The sequence below is a fragment of the Macaca fascicularis genome, chromosome 4 (assembly GCF_037993035.2).
Source record: "Macaca fascicularis isolate 582-1 chromosome 4, T2T-MFA8v1.1".
Classification (NCBI taxonomy): Eukaryota; Metazoa; Chordata; class Mammalia; order Primates; family Cercopithecidae; genus Macaca; species Macaca fascicularis.
In genome coordinates, this window is record NC_088378.1 from 62,725,773 (window position 1) to 62,752,099 (window position 26,327).

A 26,327-nucleotide genomic window follows, 5' to 3' on the forward strand; every position below is an offset into this window, starting at 1 on the left:
TCTAGCACATTCCAGGTCCTCAATAAATGCAAACTGAATGACTAAAGGAATGAGTGACATTTTCAAGTGGATTACCAGATGGAAGAAGACAAGTTTTCTTTTTTGATCTCTAACAAGATGGTAGCCACCACTCCCTGAAATGACTTCCATACAGTCTTACATGGGAACACCAGGGCCGACCCTGAGTCTGTCAGCCAGTGTTACAATTCTGGTAGGAATTCAGGGAATATATCATTAATGACATATGACATTTCATTTAATTCAAGAGCAGCTTTGTTTAGTCTGTCATTGAACTCTTTTCTTTTTTTTCTTTTTTATTTGTTTTGAAATGGAGTCTTGCTCTGTCGCCCAGGTTGGACTGTGCAGTGGCTCGATCTCAGCTCACTGCAACCTCCTGGGTTCAAGCAATTCTCCTGCCTCAGCCTCCCAGGTAGCTGGGATTACAGATGCGTGCCACCACGCCTGGCTAATATTTTGTATTTTTAGAAGAGACGGGGTTTCATCGTGTTAGCCATGATGGTCTTGATCTCCTGATCTCGTGATCTGCCCACCTCAGCCTCCCAAAGTGCTGGGATTACAGGCGTGAGCCACTGCGCCGGGTCCGAATCCTTTCTTTAAAAAGGCGGGTGGTACAAGAGGAAGGAAAACTATGCCTTCCAGTAGTAATTCTGTAGTGCTCCAGATCCAAGATAGCAATTGCTTCAAGACTCAATAGAGTTGGAAAACACACTGGTCTGGTTAAGAGAGACAATGCAATCATCAAATTGCTAGACTGCAAAACTTCAACTCTAAAAACTGAAATGACATTCACCATGTTTCTCATCTATACAGACATGACTGTGTTCTTATCACGGCTAAGCTGCAACGTACTGAGTCTCACACAAGAATGAAGGAAGAATCGTGTGTTGCATCTTGTGTCTTTTCTTCAGCACCATCCCCAGCCTAAAAGCAGAGCTTCCTGTGCTGTTATTATCTAGGAGGTGACACGGTATAAAAACTCCTAGTGACTCTTAGGGCTTCCTCGCTGTAGCTCAACAGAGAATCCTGAAAGACACTACCATTTCCTACCCATTCATCTACCAGAACCATGCAATGCATTTATAATTCATTGACTGCCTTAAGCAGTATCATTTTGTCAGTACAAAAATCAAGTGCTTATCACAGACACTCAAAGATCATGCCATTTTCCTTTATTGAAAGATCTAGGGGGCGGAGCAAGATGGCCGAATAGGAACAGCTCCAGTCTCCAACTCCCAGCGCGAGCGACACAGAAGACTGGTGATTTCTGCATTTTCAACTGAGGTACTGGGTTCATCTCACTGGGGAGTGCCAGACGATCGGTGCTGGTCAGCTGCTGCAGCCCGACCAGCGAGAGCTGAAGCAGGGCGAGGCATTGCCTCACCTGGGAAGCGCAAGGGGGAAGGGAATCCCTTTTCCTAGCCAGGGGAACTGAGACACACAACACCTGGAAAATCGGGTAACTCCCACCCCAATACTGCGCTTTAAGCAAACAGGCACACCAGGAGATCATATCCCACACCTGGCCGGGAGGGTCCCACACCCACGGAGCCTCCCTCATTGCTAGCACAGCAGTCTGTGATCTACCGGCAAGGCAGCAGCGAGGCTGGGGGAGGGGCGCCCGCCATTGCTGAGGCTTAAGTAGGTAAACAAAGCTGCTGGGAAGCTCGAACTGAGTGGAGCTCACAGCAGCTCAAGGAAACCTGCCTGTCTCTGTAGACTCCACCTCTGGGGACAGGGCAATAACAAACGCAGCCGAAACCTCTGCAGACGCAAACGACTCTGTCTGACAGCTTTGAAGAGAGCAGTGGATCTCCCAACACGGAGGTTGAGATCTGAGAAGGGACAGACTCCCTGCTCAAGTGGGTCCCTGACCCCTGAGTAGCCTAACTGGGAGACATCCCCCACTAGGGGCAGTCTGACACCCCACACCTCACAGGGTGGAGTACACCCCTGAGAGGAAGCTTCCAAAGCAAGAATCAGACAGGTACACTCGCTGTTCAGAAATATTCTATCTTCTGCAGCCTCTGCTGCTGATACCCAGGCAAACAGGGTCTGGAGTGGACCTCAAGCAATCTCCAACAGACCTACAGCTGAGGGTCCTGACTGTTAGAAGGAAAACTATCAAACAGGAAGGACACCTACACCAAAACCCCATCAGTACATCACCATCATCAAAGACCAGAGGCAGATAAAACCACAAAGATGGGGAAAAAGCAGGGCAGAAAAGCTGGAAATTCAAAAAATAAGAGCGCATCTCCCCCGGCAAAGGAGCACGGCTCATCACCAGCAACGGATCAAAGCTGGACGGAGAATGACTTTGACGAGATGAGAGAAGAAGGCTTCAGTCCATCAAATTTCTCAGAGCTAAAGGAGGAATTACGTACCCAGCGCAAAGAAACTAAAAATCTTGAAAAAAAAGTGGAAGAATTGATGGCTAGAGTAATTAATGCAGAGAAGGTCATAAACGAAATGAAAGAGATGAAAACCATGACACGAGAAATACGTGACAAATGCACAAGCTTCAGTAACCGACTCGATCAACTGGAAGAAAGAGTATCTGCGATTGAGGATCAAATGAATGAAATGAAGCGAGAAGAGAAACCAAAAGAAAAAAGAAGAAAAAGAAATGAACAAAGCCTGCAAGAAGTATGGGATTATGTAAAAAGACCAAATCTACGTCTGATTGGGGTGCCTGAAAGTGAGGGGAAAAATGGAACCAAGTTGGAAAACACTCTTCAGGATATCATCCAGGAGAACTTCCCCAACCTAGTAGGGCAGGCCAACATTCAAATCCAGGAAATACAGAGAACGCCACAAAGATACTCCTCGAGAAGAGCAACTCCAAGACACATAATTGCCAGATTCACCAAAGTTGAAATGAAGGAAAAAGTCTTAAGGGCAGCCAGAGAGAAAGGTCGGGTTACCCACAAAGGGAAGCCCATCAGACTAACAGCAGATCTCTCGGCAGAAACTCTCCAAGCCAGAAGAGAGTGGGGGCCAATATTCAACATTCTTAAAGAAAAGAATTTTAAACCCAGAATTTCATATCCAGCCAAACTAAGTTTCATAAGTGAAGGAGAAATAAAATCCTTTACAGATAAGCAAATGCTTAGAGATTTTGTCACCACTAGGCCTGCCTTACAAGAGACCCTGAAGGAAGCACTAAACAGAGAAAGGAACAACCGGTACCAGCCATTGCAAAAACATGCCAAAATGTAAAGACCATCAAGGCTAGGAAGAAACTGCATCAACTAACGAGCAAAATAACCAGTTAATATCATAATGGCAGGATCAAGTTCACACATAACAATCTTAACCTTAAATGTAAATGGACTAAATGCTCCAATTAAAAGACACAGACTGGCAAACTGGATCAAGAGTCAAGACCCATCAGTCTGCTGTATTCAGGAGACCCATCTCACACGCAGAGACATACATAGGCTCAAAATAAAGGGATGGAGGAAGATTTACCAAGCAAATGGAGAACAACAAAAAGCGGGGGTTGCAATACTAGTCTCTGATAAAACAGACTTTAAACCATCAAAGATCAAAAGAGACAAAGAAGGCCATTACATAATGGTAAAGGGATCAATTCAACAGGAAGAGCTAACTATCCTAAATATATATGCACCCAATACAGGAGCACCCAGATTCATAAAGCAAGTCCTTAGAGACTTACAAAGAGACTTAGACTCCCATACAATAATAATGGGAGACTTCAACACTCCACTGTCAACATTAGACAGATCAACGAGACAGAAAGTTAACAAGGATATCCAGGAATTGAACTCATCTCTGCAGCAAGCAGACCTAATAGACATCTATAGAACTCTCCACCCCAAATCAATAGAATATACATTCTTCTCAGCACCACATCATACTTACTCCAAAATCGACCACGTAATTGGAAGTAAAGCACTCCTCAGCAAATGTACAAGAACAGAAATTTTAACAAACTGTCTCTCAGACCACAGTGCAATCGAACTAGAACTCAGGACTACGAAACTCAATCAAAACCGCTCAACTACATGGAAACTGAACAACCTGCTCCTGAATGACTACTGGGTACATAACGAAATGAAGGCAGAAATAAAGATGTTCTTTGAAACCAATGAGAACAAAGATACAACATACCAGAATCTCTGGGACACATTTAAAGCAGTGTGTAGAGGGAAATTTATAGCACTAAATGCCCACAAGAGAAAGCAGGAAAGATCTAAAATTGACACTCTAACATCGCAATTAAAAGAACTAGAGAAGCAAGAGCAAACACATTCGAAAGCTAGCAGAAGGCAAGAAATAACTAAGATCAGAGCAGAACTGAAGGAGATAGAGACACAAAAAACTCTCCAAAAAATCAATGAATCCAGGAGTTGGTTTTTTGAAAAGATCAACAAAATTGACAGACCACTAGCAAGACTAATAAAGAAGAAAAGAGAGAAGAATCAAATCGACGCAATTAAAAATGATAAAGGGGATATCACCACCGACCCCACAGAAATACAAACTACCATCAGAGAATACTATAAACACCTCTACGCAAATACACTGGAAAATCTAGAAGAAATGGATAATTTCCTGGACACTTACACTCTTCCAAGACTAAACCAGGAAGAAGTTGAATCCCTGAATAGACCAATAGCAGGCTCTGAAATTGAGGCAATAATTAATAGCCTACCAACCAAAAAAAGTCCAGGACCAGATGGATTCACAGCTGAATTCTACCAGAGGTACAAGGAGGAGTTGGTACCATTCCTTCTGAAACTATTCCAATCAATAGAAAAAGAGGGAATCCTCCCTAACTCATTTTATGAGGCCAACATCATCCTGATACCAAAGCCTGACAGAGACACAACAAAAAAAGAGAATTTTAGACCAATATCCCTGATGAACATCGATGCAAAAATCCTCAATAAAATACTGGCAAACCGGATTCAGCAACACATCAAAAAGCTTATCCACCATGATCAAGTGGGCTTCATCCCTGGGATGCAAGGCTGGTTCAACATTCGCAAATCAATAAACATAATCCAGCATATAAACAGAACCAAAGACAAGAACCACATGATTATCTCAATAGATGCAGAAAAGGCTTTTGACAAAATTCAACAGCCCTTCATGCTAAAAACACTCAATAAATTCGGTATTGATGGAACGTACCTCAAATTAATAAGAGCTATTTATGACAAACCCACAGCCAATATCATACTGAATGGGCAAAAACTGGAAAAATTCCCTTTGAAAACTGGCACAAGACAGGGATGCCCTCTCTCACCACTCCTATTCAACATAGTGTTGGAAGTTCTGGCTAGGGCAATTAGGCAAGAGAAAGAAATCAAGGGTATTCAGTTAGGAAAAGAAGAAGTCAAATTGTCCCTGTTTGCAGATGACATGATTGTATATTTAGAAAACCCCATTGTCTCAGCCCAAAATCTCCTTAAGCTGAGAAGCAACTTCAGCAAAGTCTCAGGATACAAAATTAATGTGCAAAAATCACAAGCATTCTTATACACCAATAACAGACAAACAGAGAGCCAAATCAGGAATGAACTTCCATTCACAATTGCTTCAAAGAGAATCAAATACCTAGGAATCCAACTTACAAGGGATGTAAAGGGCCTCTTCAAGGAGAACTACAAACCACTGCTCAGTGAAATCAAAGAGGACACAAACAAATGGAAGAACATACCATGCTCATGGATAGGAAGAATCAATATCATGAAAATGGCCATACTGCCCAAGGTAATTTATAGATTCAATGCCATCCCCATCAAGCTACCAATGAGTTTCTTCACAGAATTGGAAAAAACTGCTTTAAAGTTCATATGGAACCAAAAAAGAGCCTGCATCTCCAAGACAATCCTAAGTCAAAAGAACAAAGCTGGAGGCATCACGCTACCTGACTTCAAACTATACTACAAGGCTACAGTAACCAAAACAGCATGGTACTGGTACCAAAACAGAGATATAGACCAATGGAACAGAACAGAGTCCTCAGAAATAATACCACACATCTACAGCCATCTGATCTTTGACAAACCTGAGAGAAACAAGAAATGGGGAAAGGATTCCCTATTTAATAAATGGTGCTGGGAAAATTGGCTAGCCATAAGAAGAAAGCTGAAACTGGATCCTTTCCTTACTCCTTATACGAAAATTAATTCAAGATGGATTAGAGACTTAAATGTTAGACCTAATACCATAAAAATCCTAGAGGAAAACCTAGGTAGTACCATTCAGGACATAGGCATGGGCAAAGACTTCATGTCTAAAACACCAAAAGCAATGGCAGCAAAAGCCAAAATTGACAAATGGGATCTCATTAAACTAAAGAGCTTCTGCACAGCAAAAGAAACTACCATCAGAGTGAACAGGCAACCTACAGAATGGGAGAAAATTTTTGCAATCTACTCATCTGACAAAGGGCTAATATCCAGAACCTACAAAGAACTCAAACAAATTTACAAGAAAAAAACAAACAACCCCATCAAAAAGTGGGCAAAGGATATGAACAGACATTTCTCAAAAGAAGACATTCATACAGCCAACAGACACATGAAAAAATGCTCATCATCACTGGCCATCAGAGAAATGCAAATCAAAACCACAATGAGATACCATCTCACACCAGTTAGAATGGCGATCATTAAAAAGTCAGGAAACAACAGGTGCTGGAGAGGATGTGGAGAAATAGGAACACTTTTACACTGTTGGTGGGATTGTAAACTAGTTCAACCATTATGGAAAACAGTATGGCGATTCCTCAAGGACCTAGAACTAGATGTACCATATGACCCAGCCATCCCATTACTGGGTATATGCCCAAAGGATTATAAATTATGCTGCTATAAAGATACATGCACACGTATGTTTATTGCAGCACTATTCACAATAGCAAAGACTTGGAATCAACCCAAATGTCCATCAGTGACAGATTGGATTAAGAAAATGTGGCACATATACACCATGGAATACTATGCAGCCATAAAAAAGGATGAGTTTGTGTCCTTTGTAGGGACATGGATGCAGCTGGAAACCATCATTCTTAGCAAACTATCACAAGAACAGAAAACCAAACACCGCATGTTCTCACTCATAGGTGGGAACTGAACAATGAGATCACTTGGACTCAGGAAGGGGAACATCACACACCGGGGCCTATCATGGGGAGGGGGGAGGGGGGAGGGATTGCACTGGGAGTTATACCTGATGTAAATGACGAGTTGATGGGTGCAGCACACCAACATGGCACAAGTATACATATGTAACAAACCTGCACGTTATGCACATGTACCCTACAACTTAAAGTATAATAATAATAAATTAATTAATTAATTAATTAAAAAAAAAAAAGAAAGATCTAGCAGCTGAAGCTCAAAATTAGACACATATTTCTACCAAACAGATTAGAAAAGCAGCTACTAAAATTTCCCCTAATTTTAGGAATTATCTCCTCTTGTCTTAGCTGATTAAATAGGTTAATTCCCCCAAATCCATGGTTCTTTTACACAGGGAAGCTATTCAAACATTTTTAGTTTCATATCAATGTCTTTCAAAAGCACGCCATATTATAGGCTGCAAGAAGAAAGCATTCAACTAGCTCTACTTCTCACAAATTCAAAATGTTGAGGGGCTAAAGACAACCCTACACATAGCAGAATTTCCAGAAGGAAGTACACAGTGTACACAAGTCTCTCACAGTAGAAAACAGACCTGCTTTTCCTATTCAAAGGGCGGGGAGAGAGGACTAAATTTCAGTATCATGCCAAATATTATGAAACACAACTATAAAAATATGTTGTAAAAAAAATCCTGAAATAGCTGCTTTGGAGACATAAAAATTCCATTAAATCAAAAAATATATATTTTATACACATGGCTACCAATCCCAGTTCTTATAAGAGTGATTCTCAAAAACAAAAAGATCATTGCTTTTGTATTTATGGCTTCACACTTCCAGGGTGCAAAAGCAGTAATTAACACAAGGGTAGCATAAAAACTGGGCAAGGTGTATGAACAAGAGCAATAAAGGACGATTTAAATAATAAATTGACAACAGTTGGTGACAAGCAGTACTCTGTCAACAGAAATAAAGCAGGCACCCATGCTCTCATAATAATCAAATAGCATGCACACATTTAAATTCAAAGTATAGAGACTGTGGATCAAATTTGTTTAAACACACAACAGCTTTTACACTTAATGAATATACACTTACATTTTCTGTGGTTCCAGTAATCACGTGTAACCCATCGTAGGTTGATTTGATGTACATGCCCTGGAGTGAGTCACAAACAGATTAACTCATTACTCCAACATTTACAGACATCACCCCAAGCAAGACTTAAACTTATAAAACATTAACAACAGTCCCTTCAGAACAATACTCGTTTTTCAGCCTCCCGAAACATCGAGAAACAAGATCCAAAGGGTGGTGAAGGGGAGCTAAGCAAACTGAAATACTGGTGAAAGCAGTAAAACGTGTGATCTCTTTGATGCTATAATCTGTGTACCAGGCACACAGAATTATGCCACAACTCCGAGGATGTGGGCTTTTTCTTAGACCTACAGAATGAGTGAATGAGGGAGGCACTTCAAACAAGAACGGTTCTATTATGTTGACGATGAGACGGGGTCTTGCTATGTTGCCTAGACTGGAGTGTAGCGATGCCAACACAGCTCACTGTTACCTTGAACTCCTGGGCTCAAGTGATCCTCTCACCTCAGCCTCCCCAAGTAGCCAGGACTACAGGTGTGTGCCACCACACCCAGCTAATTATTTTATTTTTTTAATAGAGAAAGGACCTCGCTACGTTACCCGGGCTGGTTTCAAACTCCTGGGCTCAAGTGATCCTCCCACCTCGGCCTCCCAAAGTGCTGGGATTATAGGAGTAAGCCACCACACCCAGCCAAAGAACGGTTCTTTCTTGACCATTTCTTGGTCTAGGGACACAATATATTCATTTAAATTTGGTAACCGAAATAACCTCAGAGTGACTATTAAAGCTACTAATAATCAGACAAAGATATATGAACAAAGATTATTAAATAACAAAGCATAGGTAGCAAATTAGTAACAGACATCCTTCCTTTTAAGGGAAATGTAAAGATGAATGAATATTCTCTCTCCTAAGAGGCCTGAGAGGCAAACTCAGAGGCCATGCCTCACTGAGTGATACACCGAATATATCATTGAGGAATTATTTCTGCAGTTGGACTCACCACATTTAATGTTGTTTAATTAAACTGCTACAAGATGGGAAAAGAGAGCAAAAAGTAGAACGGGCAAAACGTAGTTGCTCACCCTGGTATCTATGCTGTAATAATGTGGACCCTCCTCAGACATTACGCTGCACCCAGCCTGCTCATTAACCTACACCAATTTATGATGAGAGACCCATCAAACACCAACGCCTTCAGGTTCTCCCCATTCCTCTCCTATCCTGTTACTTTCACTCACAGATTATATCAGCTTCTCCCCTACACATGGTACTCCCCCTCCCAGGGCACTGCTTGTATAACTCTACCATCTGAAATGACAACTCCATTTCTGCCTGCTCAGGGCATTTATCTGCTTAAATATTTGACTATAAACCTACCTCCAGGAAGTCCTCCCTGTTTAAACTTAATCTGTTATAATCCATCATTTGCCTTGAAGTCAAGCAGTACCAATATGCAAATTTCTGCTCACTAAGAATGTGGGCCTAAAACAGTAGGTTGATTTTTGTTTTTTTCTATCTAAGAGCAGAGACTACCTTAATAGCTCCCAACAGCTACCCATACATTAGATACTTCTCCCCCTCCACCATCTCCTCCTCCTTTTTCACCTCCTCATCATCAATACCAGCAACAGTAGCTGCAGCCACATTAATGCACACGTACTATGTGCTTGGGGCCTGGCACTTGGCACTCACAATCTAATACAATACTTTCAACAACCCTATGAGGAAACTGACACGTAAAGAGGTTAAGTCCCTAAAGAGCTGGGACTTAAACCCAGCTCTCTCTGACTCAAAGCCTCTAAGCTAACTAATGGGCTTCACAGCTTCTTCATGAAAATTTCAGCAAATTAATCCCACAGGATGCACGCTAGGTACTAGGAGACTACCTGTATGTAGTCCCACAGCCTGTTATGATATAGCTCGTATATTACTTATGAAACGTTTCTAAACCCTTCTTAAGAATCACTGCCTTCAGCCAGTCTCTTCTGACATTCTTCTAAGTGCTAATAGAAACTTTCAGACAGATGTTGTTTTTGTAGCCAGAGACCATATTTCCTTTGTGTAAATGTTTTATATTTCCTTGCATTGCTAAGTCCTAAAAATAAAGTGTTATCTTCAAAATATGAGTATACAGTTTTAAAATTGTATTTATTTTTATACTTTGAAGGTAGAAAACATATCAACAGGATTCAAGATAGCACATTCCTAACTACATCACAGAAGGCGGTCTAACTTAATTCTACTTTTCAGAATTATAGTGAAAGCAATAAGGAATTTTTTAAAAAAAATTTAGTAAATGATGATATATGTTATCTGAAAATAAAACAAGTGTTATTAGAACTTACCAGGCCTTCCCCAGGTTTAATGTTTGGTAAGTGAACTTCCTCCAGACATGCACATTGGCTCATCACAGGATCTGTGGTAGATCGGATTGTTTTGTCACAGATGCCATTTAAAACCTTGACCTAGAATTGGAGAAGCAAATAGTCAGGAAAGTTCAATCATTAACCAAGTTTATCTCAAGCTGATTTTTAGAGAAACGCATTTCACCTATAATCTTTAGCTCTGGTCGGCAATCATTCTGATAATTCTGCTCAATGAATGCATGGCATTTAGACTCCATGTTTACCATCCGTGGGAACAGTGCCACTATTTCAGCTTTGTTTACAAAGGGCAGTTTTTATATTCACTCCTCCATGACCACCGAAGAGCACAGGCCAGGCAGAAATCCCCTTTCAGCAATGAAGTGGAATCATCTCTCCAAGGCCACCTACCTGACTTTTCAATGATTGCTCACAGTCTCTGAACACCAAATATTGACAAGGCAAAAAAAAAAAAAAAAAAAAAAATTGTTTTGGGCCTAAACCACTTTTTTAATGGACTTTACTTTTTAAAGCTGTTTTAGGTTTATTTAAAAAATTGAGCAAAAAGTCCATTGAGTTCCCATATATCCCCTCCACCACCACCCTCCATTCCCAGCTTCCTCTATTATTAACATCTTGTCCTAGTGCAATGCATTTGTTACAAATGATGAACTAGGCTGGGCACAGTGGCTCACGACTGTAATCTCAGCACTTTGGGAGGCCAAGGTGGGTGGATCACCTGAAGTCAGCAGTTCAAGACCAGCCTGACCAATATGGCAAAATCCCATCTCTACTAAAAATAGAAAAATTAGATGGGCATGGTGGCAGGTGCCTGTAACCCCAGCTACTTGGGAGGCTGAGGTTGCAGAATTGCTTGAACCTCGGAGGCAGAGGCTGAGGCTGCAGTGAGCCGAGTCACACCACTCTACTTCAGCTTGGGTGACAGAGGGAGACTCTGTCTCCAAAAAAACAAAACAAAACAAAACAAAAACAAATGATGAACTAAAATTCAGACATTAACTAAAATCTTTAATTTATATTAGGGTTCACTTTTTGTGGTGTACATTCTACGAGTTCTGACAAATGCCTAATGTCATGTATCCATCATTACAGTCTCATACAGGATAGTTTCAATGTCCTAAATATCCCCTGTGTGCAACCTAATTATCCACCACCCCATCCCTCACCATGAACCCCTGGCAAACATAGATCTTTTTACTATCTCTGTGGTTTTGATTTTCTAGAATGCCAAATAGTCAGAATTTTGCAGCATGTAGCCTTTTCAGACTGCCTTATTTCAATTAACAATATGCTTGTAAGTTTCCTCCATATATTTTCAGGACTTAATAGCTTATTTCTTTTTTACTGCTGAATAATATTCTATTTTATAGATGTACAACAGTTTCTTTATCCATTTACCTATTGAGAGACATTAAGGTTGCTTCCAATATTTTTGGCAATTTTGAGTAAACCTGCTATAAACATCCTGTGCACATTTTTTGATGTAAATTTTCAACTCCTTTGGGTAAATATTTAGGAGCACAACTGTTGGATCATATGGTAAGAATATGTTTCATTTTGTAAGAAACTTCCAAATTGTCCTCCAAACTGCCTGCACCATTTTGCATTTCTACCAGCAATTAATGAGCATTCCTGTTGCTCCACATCCTCAGCAGCGTTTGGTGTTGTCAGTGTTTTATATTTTAGCCTATATAACAGGTGTATAGTGGTATCTCGTTGTTTTAATTTGCAATTCCCTAATTACAGATGACATTGAACATCTTTTCATAGGCTTATTTGCCATGTGTATGTAAGTACCTGTTCAGATCTTTTGCCTCTTTATAATTGGGTTGTTTGTCTTCTTATTCTTATTTTAAGAGTTCTTTGTACATTTTGGATACAAGTTCTTTATCTGATAGGTGTTTTGAAAACATTTTCTCCCAGTCTGTGGCTTGTCTTTTCATTCTCTTACCAGTGCATTTCACATAGCAGTTTTTAATTTTAATGAAGTCCACGTTATCAATTTTTCCAAAAGCATGAATTATGCTTTTGGTATTCTATCTGAAAACTCATTGCAAAACTGACTGACAGTCACCTACATTTTCTCCTATGTTATCTTTTAGATGGTTTATAGTTTTGCATTTTACATTTAGGTCTATCATCTTTTTAGTGATCACTCACATTCTTTGAATGCCAAACACCGACGAGGTAAAACTAAAGAGACAATGAGAGGATCCCTATTAAGTAGTCTCCTTGTAGAAGTCACAGTGGTTACGTGTGCTATTTCCCCAATCAGACTCATCTAACCTTTCAAAATTAAACCACCAAAGAAATCAGGAAATTCCAAAGAGTGATTTTTCTTTCCAAGGGGGAGAATCCAAGAAGTGATACTTTTTACATTCCTCCAATTTGTTTGGCCTCCCTATTTATGGAAAATATATTTATAGCAGTTTCATTGCTAAATTCCTCAACATCAGTAGGAGGAAGGTCTTATCAAAAGAGCACAGGCTGGCTTATGTCAAAAGGAGGAAGTGATGATGAATAGTTACAAAATGCTCCTTAAACAGTTACAGCACATCCCCCCTCCATCATAAGGTTGTTGCCAAGAATTTTTTTCTTAAATCAAAACAGTCCTAAAGTGAAATTTGCACATCAGTTCAATCATGATTAGCAGGCTAGCTAGCAATGTACGTATAACTGTATCCTGATATAATGTTCAGAAAAAGTAATAATAAAACAGAGACTCAATGTAGCTAATTTAAGCACAGGAATTTTCACAGTAGTTGGTCTTGTTAAGTAACTTTTGTGCTTTCCCTTCCACCTAAATTTAAAAACTCATGTCCCAAAAGCCAATATTTCAGAGTATCTCCTGAAGTAATTAGCCACGGTGCATTTACTTAATGTGATTCCCACTGCCTTTGGAAAAGGAATTTTACAATAACTTTTAGAACGCATACTTACCACAGTCAAAACTTTATCCTCCATTTCTGCTACAAAGCAATCCTAAAGAAGGGGATGGAGAAAATGAACACTGAGTACAAGAGTTAAAAACCTTCAGAACTGTTGGCTTAGCTTTCTAGATATTTTCTGCAGCTCAAGGTGGTCCCTGACACAGCCCTTAGCCTGCACAGTCCTGCAGGACTGGGATGGGAAAGGGAGGGCACAGTGAGAACAGAGCTGACATTCTCACCTTCTGAAGGTCCCGCTCTCCCCTGACCCAAGGAGTTCTCATCCAAGGAACCCATTTGGCCAATTACTTAATTTGAAAACTTACAAAAATCATTGCACTGAAATCCACCTACTCTCCAGACTGTCCAGAGAGTAGTAAGTCAGAAATCCAAGTCAAGAAACCTGACGATGGCTCCCAGTGTGCCCCCAGGAACAGATAGCAGTGGGCCAACAAGCTGGCAGTCTTTAGCTCTGGACCTGCCTACAAGAATAGCTTTCAAATAAGGGCTTGAGTAAACTCAGCCACAAACGTTTATTTTAAGCACCACTGAGATTAAATCAGATATTTCAGTCCTTGATAGATGAAAAGAGTTCAACAAAACATTCATTAACACACTGCCAAAAAAGTGGTCTTGAGGTATGCTATTGATGACACGAAATAAAGGGCTGGAATGCAAAGCATTATTTATTCAGCTTAAGAACAAAAGGCTTGGAACACTGTATGAACTGGGTTAGCTGATTATAGGAACCACCATTGTCCTGTCTCAAAGCTGCCAAAGTGAAATTGCCAATGTGAAACTTTCACAGTTAACCTTCTAGAACTCATCCGTAGCAAAGGATTTCAACCTATACTGCAGAATGCATGCAGAAAAAAAAAGTCAATACAACTAGATTCTATAGAGTTTATTCAGCACTATTAACTGTAATCCCAAGCTAGGACAATCTTAAAGATAATGCTAATTCTTTTATGTACATGAAAAAATGTTAATCAACTGTGTTGGAATTGTCAGGCGAAGATTTTTCACTTCAATCAAAAAGTCATTTTTAGGTTATGTTTTACTACTTCTGAAGGAGGAAGATGACTACCAGTTTCTACTCTATATGATTTAATAATCAGACTTTTATTGTCTTCTTAAATTTGTTTAAACTTTTTTCTACTAGATAAAAATGTAGGAAACGATAATAAGGACTGCTCCTAAAATTTATACTGACTCTCAGGAAAAGAGCAGCCCAGGGAGAAAAGACTTAAAAAAAATAAATTTAGAGATGTATTTTTACATGTGTGAAGTTGATATTAACTTAAACTACAGGAGCAACCTCTGTAAATAGGAATAATTATAGCTAAAATGTGCTTTTCCAATTCTATCTTATAGATAAAACTAAACTGTCAACTACCGTTATGGCTCATCCCCCATTAATACTATCTGACAGATTTGTTAAATAAATTTCAACCTTGGAAACACCGTATACATATGTGACTGTGTGCTAGAAATAAAACTAATACTTTGTCTTTGTGTTTATCTTTCATCACAAATTTCTTTTTTTTTTTTTTTTTTAGACAGGGTCTCACTCTGTCGCCCGAGTGGGAATGCAGTGGTGCCATGTCAGCTTACTGGCAGCCTTGACCTCCCGGGCTCAACTGATCCTCCCATCTCAGCCTCTCAAGCAACTGGGACCACAGGTGCACGCCACCACGCCTGGCTAATTTTTGTATTCTTTGTAGAGACGGGGTTTCGCCATGTTGCCCAGGCTGATCTTGAATTCCTAGACTCAAGCCATCCACCCGCTTCGGCCTCCCAAAATGCTAGGATTACAGGTGTGGGTCACCACGCCCGGCCCACAAATCTCTAAATTAATACAAGCACTGTCACTCCGGGGAGACCATCACCTAGAGGCAGAGAGCAATTCTCAATACACCAGAGCTCAAGAACAAGGTAGACTTGTGACCGCATGGTTCCTACAACTTGATTCCTTGAGGGATCCAAGAGGTCACCAAGAATTTCGGCTCCCTGCGGTGGTGACTGCAGTGGTGATGGAGCCAGCAGCACGAGGAGCTTTCCGCCTCCCAAACTGTTCCAGCTGGCGTGTGAAAGGGCTCCCTCTCACCTCCCGCCACCGAGATCGTGGTTCTCACACCCATTCCTGCCGAGAGGAAGCAGCTGCAGGCATGACTTCACATTGTTTTCTGGCATGAAGGCAATGGAATGGAAAAATGAGTGCTGAAACCAAGTCACCCCCTCAGAGACTGGACAGTGAGCTGAGCTTCTCACAGCCCCGGGTCACCTGGCAGCAGAGGCCCAGCCTGGGTGGCTCTCAGCACCCCCCAGCCTCTCCTCCTATTCTGCCTTCTCAGGAACTGAGCAGCCTTGCGCAGCAGGTTCAACTTCTCTGAGCCTTAGTTGCCTTCTTTCTAAAATGGGGTGATAACAAAGCCTACCTCTGAGACCTGCTGAGAATTCGGTGTGATGATGACACACATCAAGTGTGGATGCACACCTGCTGAGAATTCGGTGTGATGACACGCGTCAAGCGTGGATATACACCTGAGACGCAGTCAGCACTCAGCAGTGGTCTTTTCCTCTTCTGCTTCCATGGCTTGCTTCCTTTTCATGTACGTGACACAGGGTCTCGCTCTGTCACCCAGGCCTCAGGGCAATGGCACGAACATGGCTCACTGCAGCCTCCGCTTCCAAAGCTCAAGCAATCCTCCCACCTCAGCCTCCCAAATAGCTGGGACTATAGGCACACACCACCATGCTTGCCTAGCTTTTTAATTTTTTTTTTTAATATAGCGTTCTCACTATATTGCTCAGGCAGGTCTCAAGCAATCCTCCCGATTTGGCCTCCCAAAGTGCTGGGATTAAAGGCGTGAGACATTCAGCCTGGCAGGCTTGCTTTCTTTCCATTCAGTTTTCTCAGGGACAAATATTGCTCATTTTCCTAATTCTTTTTTATTGTTGTTGTTAAGATAGTATCTTGTTATGTTGTCCAGGCTGGTTTCAAACTCCTGGGCTCAAGAGATCCTCCCATCTCAGCCTCTAGTAGCTGGGCCTCGAGGCGTGCACCACCACACCTGGCCTCATTCTCTATTTCTTTCCAGACTGAAACTCAGCACCTGCCAGTGCCATTGTGTCTCTCTTGCTGTCCCTATTTCAGTTTTCATGGCATCACGACATGAGGAGACTACAATGGAAATGCAGATCTCAATCCCTTCCCACCTTGGGGTCCTTCATCTCAAATTACAGCCTCAACACTGAATGGGAAGCTCTATCCTTATACTTGGTATAGGATGACAGCTAAACAAATGTTAAGAAATGAAGAAACTTCTTAAAAGAAATGTGCGATTTCCTTGCAGGAGAAAAGAAGCAGCAATATGTATCCTTCAAATTAGAGGACTCATAAATTATTATTGGAAGAAAGGATGCAGAGATGGATGGAAGGAAAAGGATGTCACCACAAAAGAAGAAGGGGGGACGGCAAGATGTAGAAGAGAGACGGGACAAGCAGATGTCTCTTCACAGGGACACCAAGAATAAAGGCTCAGGCAGAACATGTTCTTTGTCTGGAAAGAAATACAACTTTTATTTCTCCAATTCCCCAGTTAAAAGGAGTAAATGGCAAAGACAGATGTCTTCCCAGTCAACAGATCTTCTGTCAAGCAGCTGCAAGAGAATGTGAACTTCCCTGGCACGTTCAGTCTCATTGCTACCACCACAATGCACCTGGGGTAAGCCACACTCAAATCATTCATCGAGTTTGTGATTTCTAATTCGTGTATCTGAGCGCACATGTGCGCAAACATCACCATTTGCCAAAGCACCTATGTTCTTTCTTTGTTTTGTTTTGTTTGAGACGGAGTTTCATTCTTTCGCCCAGGCTGGAGTGAAGTAGAACGATCTTGGCTGACTGCAACCTCCACCTCCCGGGTTCAAGTGATTCTCCTGCCTTAGCCTCCCAAGTAGCTGGGACATATAGGTGCCTGCCACCATGCCCAGCTAATTTTTGTATTTTTAGTGCAGATGGGGTTTCGCCATATTGGCCAGGCTAGTCTCGAACTCCTGACCTCAGGTGATCTACCCGCCCCGGCCTCCCAAAGTTCTGGGATTACAGACGTGAGCCACCACGCCCGGCTATGCACTTCAATTACTAGAGAACATGTGCTTGTCAACAGCACTTGTTAAGAAACATATTTTTCAATCTAAGTTCAGAAAATGATATCCTGATACGTATTTATGTATCAGTCTTACTGCTTCAAAACTGTTCAAATTTAAAATAAAAAAATACCAGAGGATGAGGGCAATATATTTGTCCAGTTCTTCGCCTCAAACTATCAAATTTGATTTCAGAAAACAAGTACAAGGTAAGATTTTTGTATTTCCTCCCACAGTCTACTCCTTCTGAAGCAGGCACTGTGCTTTTCACATGTTATATCTCGATCTCCTGACCTCATGATCCGCCCGCCTCGGCCTCCCAAAGTGCTGGGATTACAGGCATGAGCCACTGCGCCCAGCCCACATGTTTATCTCATTTAATCTGCATAACAATCTTTTGGAGTAGGTATTATTTTAAGTATTTTATATTATTTATCTCTATCTCATTTTACATAAATGTGGTCATATACATGATTTTTGTAAATAAAAAACTTTTGTTCTCTTTTTTTGGCTTGGCTCCTACATTCCCTCCCTATTTCTCCCCCTGCCAGAGTAAGTACAACTTTTTTTCCAAACTGTCCACTGTATTTACATATTAACTTGTATACAAGTTTGCATAGGATGTATGTTTTATACATACACACACAAACACACACACACGTGCATTTTAGGTATTTATGGTAACCATTTATCTTCATACCACACTTACTTTTTTGCCTTTTTTTTTTTTACTCAACATTAACTTGTAGAAATCCCACCAAATTATCTGATAAGGTAAATATCTGTATTCCCATTTTGCAAATGAGAAAACTGAGGTTCAAAACTTGTAAGTGACTTGTCCAAGGCCCCAGGGCTAATTAATGTGTAGAGGTAGGATTTGAACCTATAGCTGTCGGTGAAGAATATGCTCTTAACCACTAGACTAACCTCCCTCGGTGAGCACCACGGGAAAAAGAGAAACAGAAAATGAACGTAGAAACAAAACTAATACCTCTTGTGTCCCTTGAGTTCTGATAAAAGCCATTCTCAGCAGCCTAACTTTCCAAAGCATTATTTCATTCATACAACACACATTTTAAAAATCACCATTTATCATGTCCCAGGCATTCTTAAGCCTCAATAAGCTGGGCAGGCGCAATGAGGATGCTCACAGGTACCCTTGTGATGTGACCAGATCAGGACGTGTATTTCCTACGGGGAGATTTTTTTTTTTTTTTTTGTCATCATCAGTTCCTAACGATCGACCCCTCTCTCCAATTACCAGGAAAAGTAGCACTTGAGATGATGCATAAGCCCATCCCATCAGACAAGCATAGACTTCTCCTGGCTGAATTACTCAAGTGTCACCTTCTCAAGGAGGTGACTCCAGGCATGTATCTCAAACTGTATCCTCACTCCTTCTTGTGCACCTTCCCTCCCTAGCATTGCTTTACCTTTATATAACCACATATATTCATATATAAAAGTTTGCTTATCAATCCATTTTCTCTCTCCCAGAGACTGTAAGATCCAGAAGGTCAGGGACTTTTCATCTGTTTATTCACTCTGGTATCCCAGGGCAGCAGACACAGAGTAAGTGCTAAACAAAAATGTATTGAAAGAAGTGTCCAAATACCTAGAAAGCCAACATCAACTTGCTTAGACAGAAGTTCACCCCATGAAACAAACACGACCCCCTCTGCCTTTACTTTCATCCCTTTCTCTCCTCTCCCTACACTGCAGTGGGGACAGCCTCAATCAGCCACACAGTCAAGGACCCTTCACAATAAAACACAAGTGTACCAACAAGCAAAACTTTCCCATTTGCTAATCACAATATTTACCTCTTTCATTTAATTGATTGCTAGTAAACTCGGTTAAAAATCAAAACAGGGCCAGGTGCAGTGGGCTTATGCCTCTCAGTGCTTTGGGAGGTCGAGGCAGGAGAATTACTTGAGGCCAGGAATTTGAGACCAGCCTGGGCAACATAGCAAGACCCTGTTTCTACAAAAAATTTAAAAACAAGCTGGGCATGGTGGCATGCACCTGTAGTCCCAGCTATCCAGGAGGCTAAGGTGGAAGGATTGCTTGAGCCAGGAGGCTGAGGCTACAGTGAATCATGATTACACCCCTGCACTTCAACCCAAGCAACAGAGTAAGACCCTGTCTCTTAAAAATTAAAAAAAAAATCAAAATATGAGCAAAATATTATGGGAAGAGGGAAGCAAGGGAAAAAAAGGACACTCAAGGTAGGTATCAGGGATATGCCTTCAACCACAAATGCCATGCCTTCATAGCTGTATGACTAACGCATCACAACTGGTATCAGACTCTTTTTTGTCAAAATTACTTTATGCATCATAAAAAAGAGCAAAAACTCAGAAGCTACTTTAGTTGCTCTGAGCACCTTTCTAAGATCACGACCTCAAAAATCCATGTGCCTTGAGAACAATGGCTGCTCAGGACGAGAGCAAACAACTGCCACGTGCAGAGACAAAGTTCACAATTCACATTCCAGAAACAACCAGAAAACGCACGGCTTTTCAGAACTGCATCTCTGTAATGGCACGGTCAGGACAGAAGGGAGGATGTTCTTTGCTTTGCCAAATCAGCAGTAGAAACAAATGTGAAAACAGAATTTTAGAACCAAGTGGGACATGAAAAAACAAGCAGCTCTTCCTTACATTTCATAGCCTCAATTCATTTCAGAAATATTTGACAAGCATCTGCTGCATGCCAAGTAACAGGACAGAAGGTAGTCCTAAGAGCTGATGGTAGAAGAAGAATTTTTTTTTTAAAGTTAAGATCACAGAAGCTCAATTAGTTACAGACTGGCTAATATAAAACTTCCTGAGCCTTTACTAAGATACCTAGGTCTGGGCAATGAGCCATGAGTGAAACTGACATGTGTCACTTGCAATTCAGAACATCAGTCAGTGTGTGGACCTTCACGATTTTTACTTCTCTGCCTTGGGGACAAGCAACATGATATAACAGTGATTCTGTCAATCTATGTCCTATACATTTTGAAATGAGGAAAGTCAGAGCTGACTGTCCCCTGCCCCTGACCCATTTGGATGTAAATAATCAAGGAATAAACTGCCGAGGTTTGAGGTTTGGGGGGGTGTTTGCTACTGCACCACAACCTAGCCCATCCTGACTGGTAAATCCAAAAACGAGAGGCCAAAATGAAAAGAAAATTAAGAAGCAGATACAGTAAAGTACTCAGAACAAAGACTATCATGCAACTTAGTTACTCCAGAAATTTCATTAAAAAAAATTAAGTGTTCTAACATTTTAGGGGAAATACAGGAATTATTAGTTTGACTATTTTAAAACACACAAAAAGGTAATCTTTAATTCAAAGGCCACTGGTCAGTCTTCACAGAAACCATCTTTACAATGGATCTAATTTAAAGCCTTTCATCTCTCCCCAGTTCTGATGGGAAAAAAACTGAGGTGGGGAGAGGAGAGTTGTACTTCGCACCTGCATGAAAATCCTTTCAAGAAGAGGAAGAGCAGGAAAAAAAAAAATTAGAAAGCGAAAATGACATACTACTGACCTTCTGGACTGTAGTGGTCAGGTCCAAGCAAAGCTGGATAATTTTGTTCTTCGTGACTGAGAAATCAGTGATCCCTGTAAAGGGAGCCCTGGAAGGTAACAACAATCCTCTTAAAAGGCATAGGGAGAATCCACTGGGATCCCACTGCATGTTGGTAAGTATAGCTACCCCATGGGCTACTCTAAATTCTTTTCTGTTTTGTTTTGTTTTGTTTGAGACTGTTGCCAAGGCTAGAGTGCAGTGGAATAATCTTGGCTCACTGCAACCTTCGCCTTCTGGGTTCAAGCAACTCTCCTGCCTCAACCTTCCGAGTAACTGAGATTACAGGCATGCGCCACCACGCCTGGCTAAGTTTTGTATTAAATTGCTTTTTATTTAACTGGTTTCTCTCAAGTAACACATAAAATAGGAATCTGAATAGCAAGAGAGGACTAGATAAAAAAAACAAATCAAAAATGACAGTTAACATCCCTTCTGAAGTCAACTAACAGCTTTCATACCAATCAAATCCTCAGCCATTAATATTTAATCTCAGTAAAACACAACCTTTAGCACAATTTCACTCTTCTCTAAGCTGAAGTTAATTTGTTCCTGCTATTAACCGTTTAAGTAACTGGCAAAGGAATCCTAAAATCTACCACCGATCAAGGACTCCTTAAGAGTTGGTAAAAGGCTGGGCGCGGTGGCTCACGCCTGTAATGCCAGCACTTTGGGAGGCCGAGACGGGCAGATCATGAGGTCAGGGGATCGAGACCATCCCAGCTAACATGGTGAAACCCCATCTCTACTAAAAATATAAAAAAATTAGCCGGGCGAGGTGGCGGGCGCCTGTAGTCCCAGCTACTCGGGAGGCTGAGGCAGGAGAATGGCGTGAACCCGGGAGGCGGAGCTTGCAGTGAGCGGAGATCCAGCCACTGCACTCCAGCCTGGGCGACACAGCCAGACTCCGTCTCAAAAAAAAAAAAAAAAAAAAAAAGAGCCGGCAAAAATGATACGGAAACAACAATGGTTCCTTTCCCTAACACAAAGCACAGCTACCATGCAGCTTGGACGCTACTCTTGCAGGGCAGTGAAAGGCACATCTCCAACTTACCGGTCCAGCCAGGCCAGCAGGGCCTTGGCGGCGCCGATGAGCTCCACCACAGAGGTCAGGAACTCATTGGGGGCCTTGCGGGAGGTGTTTCCATCGTAAGCGGGACTTTTCCGCCGGCTACTTATGTAATTCTGTAAATTGTGGGAGGATGCTCTCAGTTTCAGAACCAAGTTCTTCATGTTATCAGTTTCAAGGCCATAATTCTGTGGAAAATAAAATCAAAGGGAAAAAATTCAAAACAATTAACAATATTCAGTGGGGCGCAGTGGCTCACGCCTGTAATGCCAGCACTTTGGGAGGCTGAGGTGGGTGGATCTCGAGGTCAGGAGATCGAGACCATCCTGGCTAACACAGTGAAACCCCGTCTCTACTGAAAATACAAAAAATTAGCCAAGCGTGATGGGTGCCTGTAGTCCCAGCTACTCGGGAGGCTGAGGCAGGAGAATGGCGTGAACCAGTGAGCCAAGATTGCGCCAATGCTCTCCAGCCTGGGCAACAGAGCCAGACTCTGTCTCACAATAAAAACAAACAAACAAACAAAAAACAATATTCAAACTCTCTGATAACACAAAAGCCCAGTTAGTCACTTGAAAAACTCTTACAACAACCACAAAACCCTGTGTGATCTATCCCCAGCACACTTCACTCATCCCAGCCATACCAGCCTTCTCTCTGCTCCTTCCACAGCCACTCCGGCCTCAGGGACTTTGTTCTTCATAGTTCTTCTGCCCCAAATGCTCCTCCTACAAATCTTGTCGTGGACAGCTCATTCTTTTTTTATTTTTATTTTATTTTTTCAGATGGAGTATCACTGTGTCACCCAGGCTGGAGTGCAGTGGCGCCATCTCAGCTCACTGCAACCTCTTCCTCCCAGGTTCATGGGTTCAAGAGATTCTCCTGCCTCAGTCTCCTGAATAGCTGGGATTACAGGCGCACACCATCACGCTGGGCTAATTTTTGTATTTTTAGTAGAGAGGGGATTTCACCGTGTTGCCCAGGCTAGTCTTGAACTTGTGAGCTCAGGCAATCTGCCCGCCTCAGCCTCCCAAAGAACTGGGATTGGCTGGGCGCAGTGGCTCAAGCCTGTAATCCCAGCACTTTGGGAGGCCGAGACAGGCGGATCACGAGGTCAAGAGATCGAGACCATCCTGGCGAACACAGTGAAACCCCGTCTCTACTAAAAAAATACAAAAAACTAGCTGGGCGAGGTGGCCGGCGCCTGTAGTCCCAGCTACTTGGGAGGCTGAGGCAGGAGAACGGCGTAAACCCGGGAGGCGGAGCTTGCAGTGAGCTGAGATCCAGCCACAGCACTCCAGCCTGGGCGACAGAGCAAGACTCTGTCTCAACAACAACAAAAAAAAACAAAAAAAAACAAAGTACTGGGATTACAGGCGTCAGCCACCGAGCCCAGCCAACAACTCATTGCTATCACTCAGGTGCTGACCCAAATGTCCCTTCCCCTGCAAGGCTTCCCTGATCACTTACTTAATCTAGAACAAGGTTTCTCAATCTCAGTCCTACTGACATTTGGGGCCAGATAATGCTTGTGGGGTTGGGGGTCTCCGTGTATTACAGGATGTTTATCAGCATCCCTGCTCTCTACCCATCAGATGGCAGTAGCACCTCCTCCCCCGGTGTAACAATAAAAAATGTCTCCCAATATCGCCCTGTGTCCCCTGGTGGCAGAATCGCCCCTTCGATTCACTCTCTAGCCCATCACCCACTTCTGCCCCATCTGAAGCACCGTGTTTGCGGCCTTCTTCCTCCACTGGAATGTGAGGACTACAGAAGCAGGGCTCTGTGAGTATGCCCACTATGGTATTTCCAGCACAGCGGACAATCATATAGTCATGGAGTGCGTGGATTTCCACCAGGCAAGATACTCACAAAAAAGAAAAAAACACAGCAGCACTAACTAAACACCAATTCACTAAGCGTGATCTCCTGAGCTTGAAGATGTGGCTCCTGTCTGTACTCCCAGCTACTCAAGAGGTAGGAGGATCGCTTGAGCCCAGGAGGTTGAGGCTGCAGTGAGCTATGATCGTGCCACTGTACTCCAGCCTGGGTGACAGAGAGAGACCCTGTCTCAATCAATCATAAAATTAATTTCTTGCTCTTGTGCTTCTAACCTGTGTTCTTTTTGAACAACGTTCAGCTTACATGGGTGCTTCAAAAAAATCAATTTCATAAGCTAATACTGTCCTAGACTCCCTTTCAGAGAAAAGAGCCAATCCTGGGAAATAACACATAAGTCTGTGACATTAGAGGTGGGGTACAAATTTCTGTATTCAATTGCCTCTGTGTGTCCTAAATTGTTTTATCATTTAAAAAAAAAAAAAAAACATATTTCTTGAGATAGATTATGCTGTCTCAATAGCATCCCAAGGCAAGAATCTGGTACCATTTAAAAACCGAGACTAACAGAATACTTAACATTATTGAACACTTTATGCGAGGAATTGGACTCAGTGTTTGACGTGTATTATCTCAGGAAAACAGCCCAAGAAGGTAGAAATGTTTTTATCTCTAATTTACCACTAAGGAAACTGAGGCATGAAAACAGTAAATAAATTCTCTGAAGTTACAAAGCTAATCAGCGGTAGTGCTGGGCTTCTGACCAAGGCAATCTGCATCTAGGGCACAAGCTTTTGATTACTCTCTCTGCTGTGTATGTCCCCTTCCACACAACCTACCCAAAAAAGGGCCACATGATAAGACAGATGACAAGATGGACATTAGACAAGGATAAGGAAAACTGTCCAGCGATCCTGGATCCAGCACAAGCTGAATAGCTATTCTGCTTCTCAAAATTCTACACATCCCCTCTGAAGTGGAGAAACTTTTTTTTTTTTTTTTGAGACGGAGTTTCACTCTGTCACCAGGCTGGAGTGCAGTGGCATGATCTCGACTCACTGCAACCTCTGACTCCCTGGTTCAAGCCATTCTCCTGCCTCAGCCTCCCAAATAGCTGGGATTACAGGCAAGTACCACCATGCTCAGTTAATCTTTGAATATTTTACTAGAGATGGGGTTTCACCATGTTGGCCAGGATAGTCTCCATCTCCTGACCTCATGATCTGCCCGCCACAGCCTTCCAAAGTGCTGGGATTACAGGCATGAACCACTGCACCCGGCTGTGGAGAAACTTCTTTCAGCTGGCTTTAGCCATGTGGGCCAGAAAGAGGCAAGTCATGTGTCAAAATCAAGATACATAAAGCATAAATATACTCGGAAGTATGTAAGAAACTTTTTTTTTTTTTGCAAGATGAACAATGGTAAGTTAAAAACCACAACAAAAGGCATTGACTTTAACAAAACAATTCTAATTTTAAATAGATTTTACTTGAAGTTTAAATTTATGTTACCTCCTAGTAAAATAAAAAATAATATTTAAAAGATTAGAAATTTTGAAAGAAGCAAAAATTAGCTGAAAAGTTTCTCTTCCAAGCTTTTGAAAAAAAACGGAATTTCAAAATATAAATGAATATTCTATATTGGCAGTATTTTTCTATCTAAATGTGATATTCATTTTTTATGTTATTTTCTAGAGACTAAAATATAATCTTGTCCTCCAACAGAGAGACAAAAATAAGATGGATCTCCATCATAGCTTTTTAAATTCAAAGAATCAAAGACTCACAATTCAATGGATAAAGAGGCCACAAGACAGAGCTTGTTTTGAAGGACTTGTAACTATGATGAAAGGGAAGGACCCCCTCATTCAGTCAGTTTCTCAGCCTGCCAACTTACATGAAGTGTTTCGAACTAAAAGCAGGAAACTCAGCTTTCAATAACCAATGTCACCATAAATTACTTGGAACTTTTATGACCATATACATAATGTTTACTTGTTGAACTCAAAGAGGATTAAGTGCATTTTATTGTTGCAAGAAACTTTAAACCTCCATCTTCTAAAAACGTACCACTTTTAATACTGAAATAAAGGGGGAGAGTGGCTTCTTGTAACTGGTTCTCTTCATTTTCCA

The 26,327-nt window shown here is 41.6% G+C and overlaps 1 protein-coding gene and 1 long non-coding RNA gene across 5 annotated transcripts in view; both read right to left on the bottom strand.

Annotated features, from left to right (window-relative positions):
* CNKSR3 (CNKSR family member 3) overlaps nt 1–26,327 on the bottom strand; it is a 112,419-nt gene that overhangs the window by 21,431 nt on the left and 64,661 nt on the right. For 3 of the 4 annotated variants that reach the window (XM_005552188.4, XM_045391344.2, XM_045391345.2), the window contains 5 exons: nt 22,342–22,544; nt 21,249–21,336; nt 13,568–13,609; nt 10,589–10,708; nt 8,240–8,299 (listed from right to left, as the gene is read on the bottom strand). In XM_005552188.4, coding sequence (XP_005552245.3) covers nt 8,240–8,299; nt 10,589–10,708; nt 13,568–13,609; nt 21,249–21,336; nt 22,342–22,544 — 513 coding nt within the window. The remainder of the gene's footprint in view (nt 1–8,239; nt 8,300–10,588; nt 10,709–13,567; nt 13,610–21,248; nt 21,337–22,341; nt 22,545–26,327) is intronic. The other variant, XM_005552189.4, reaches the window with a different exon arrangement.
* LOC141410076 (uncharacterized) lies at nt 15,090–17,435 on the bottom strand. The gene is made up of 2 exons (XR_012433553.1): nt 16,052–17,435; nt 15,090–16,001 (listed from the first exon to the last, which is right to left on the bottom strand). It is a non-coding gene; the product is annotated as an uncharacterized lncRNA (long non-coding RNA).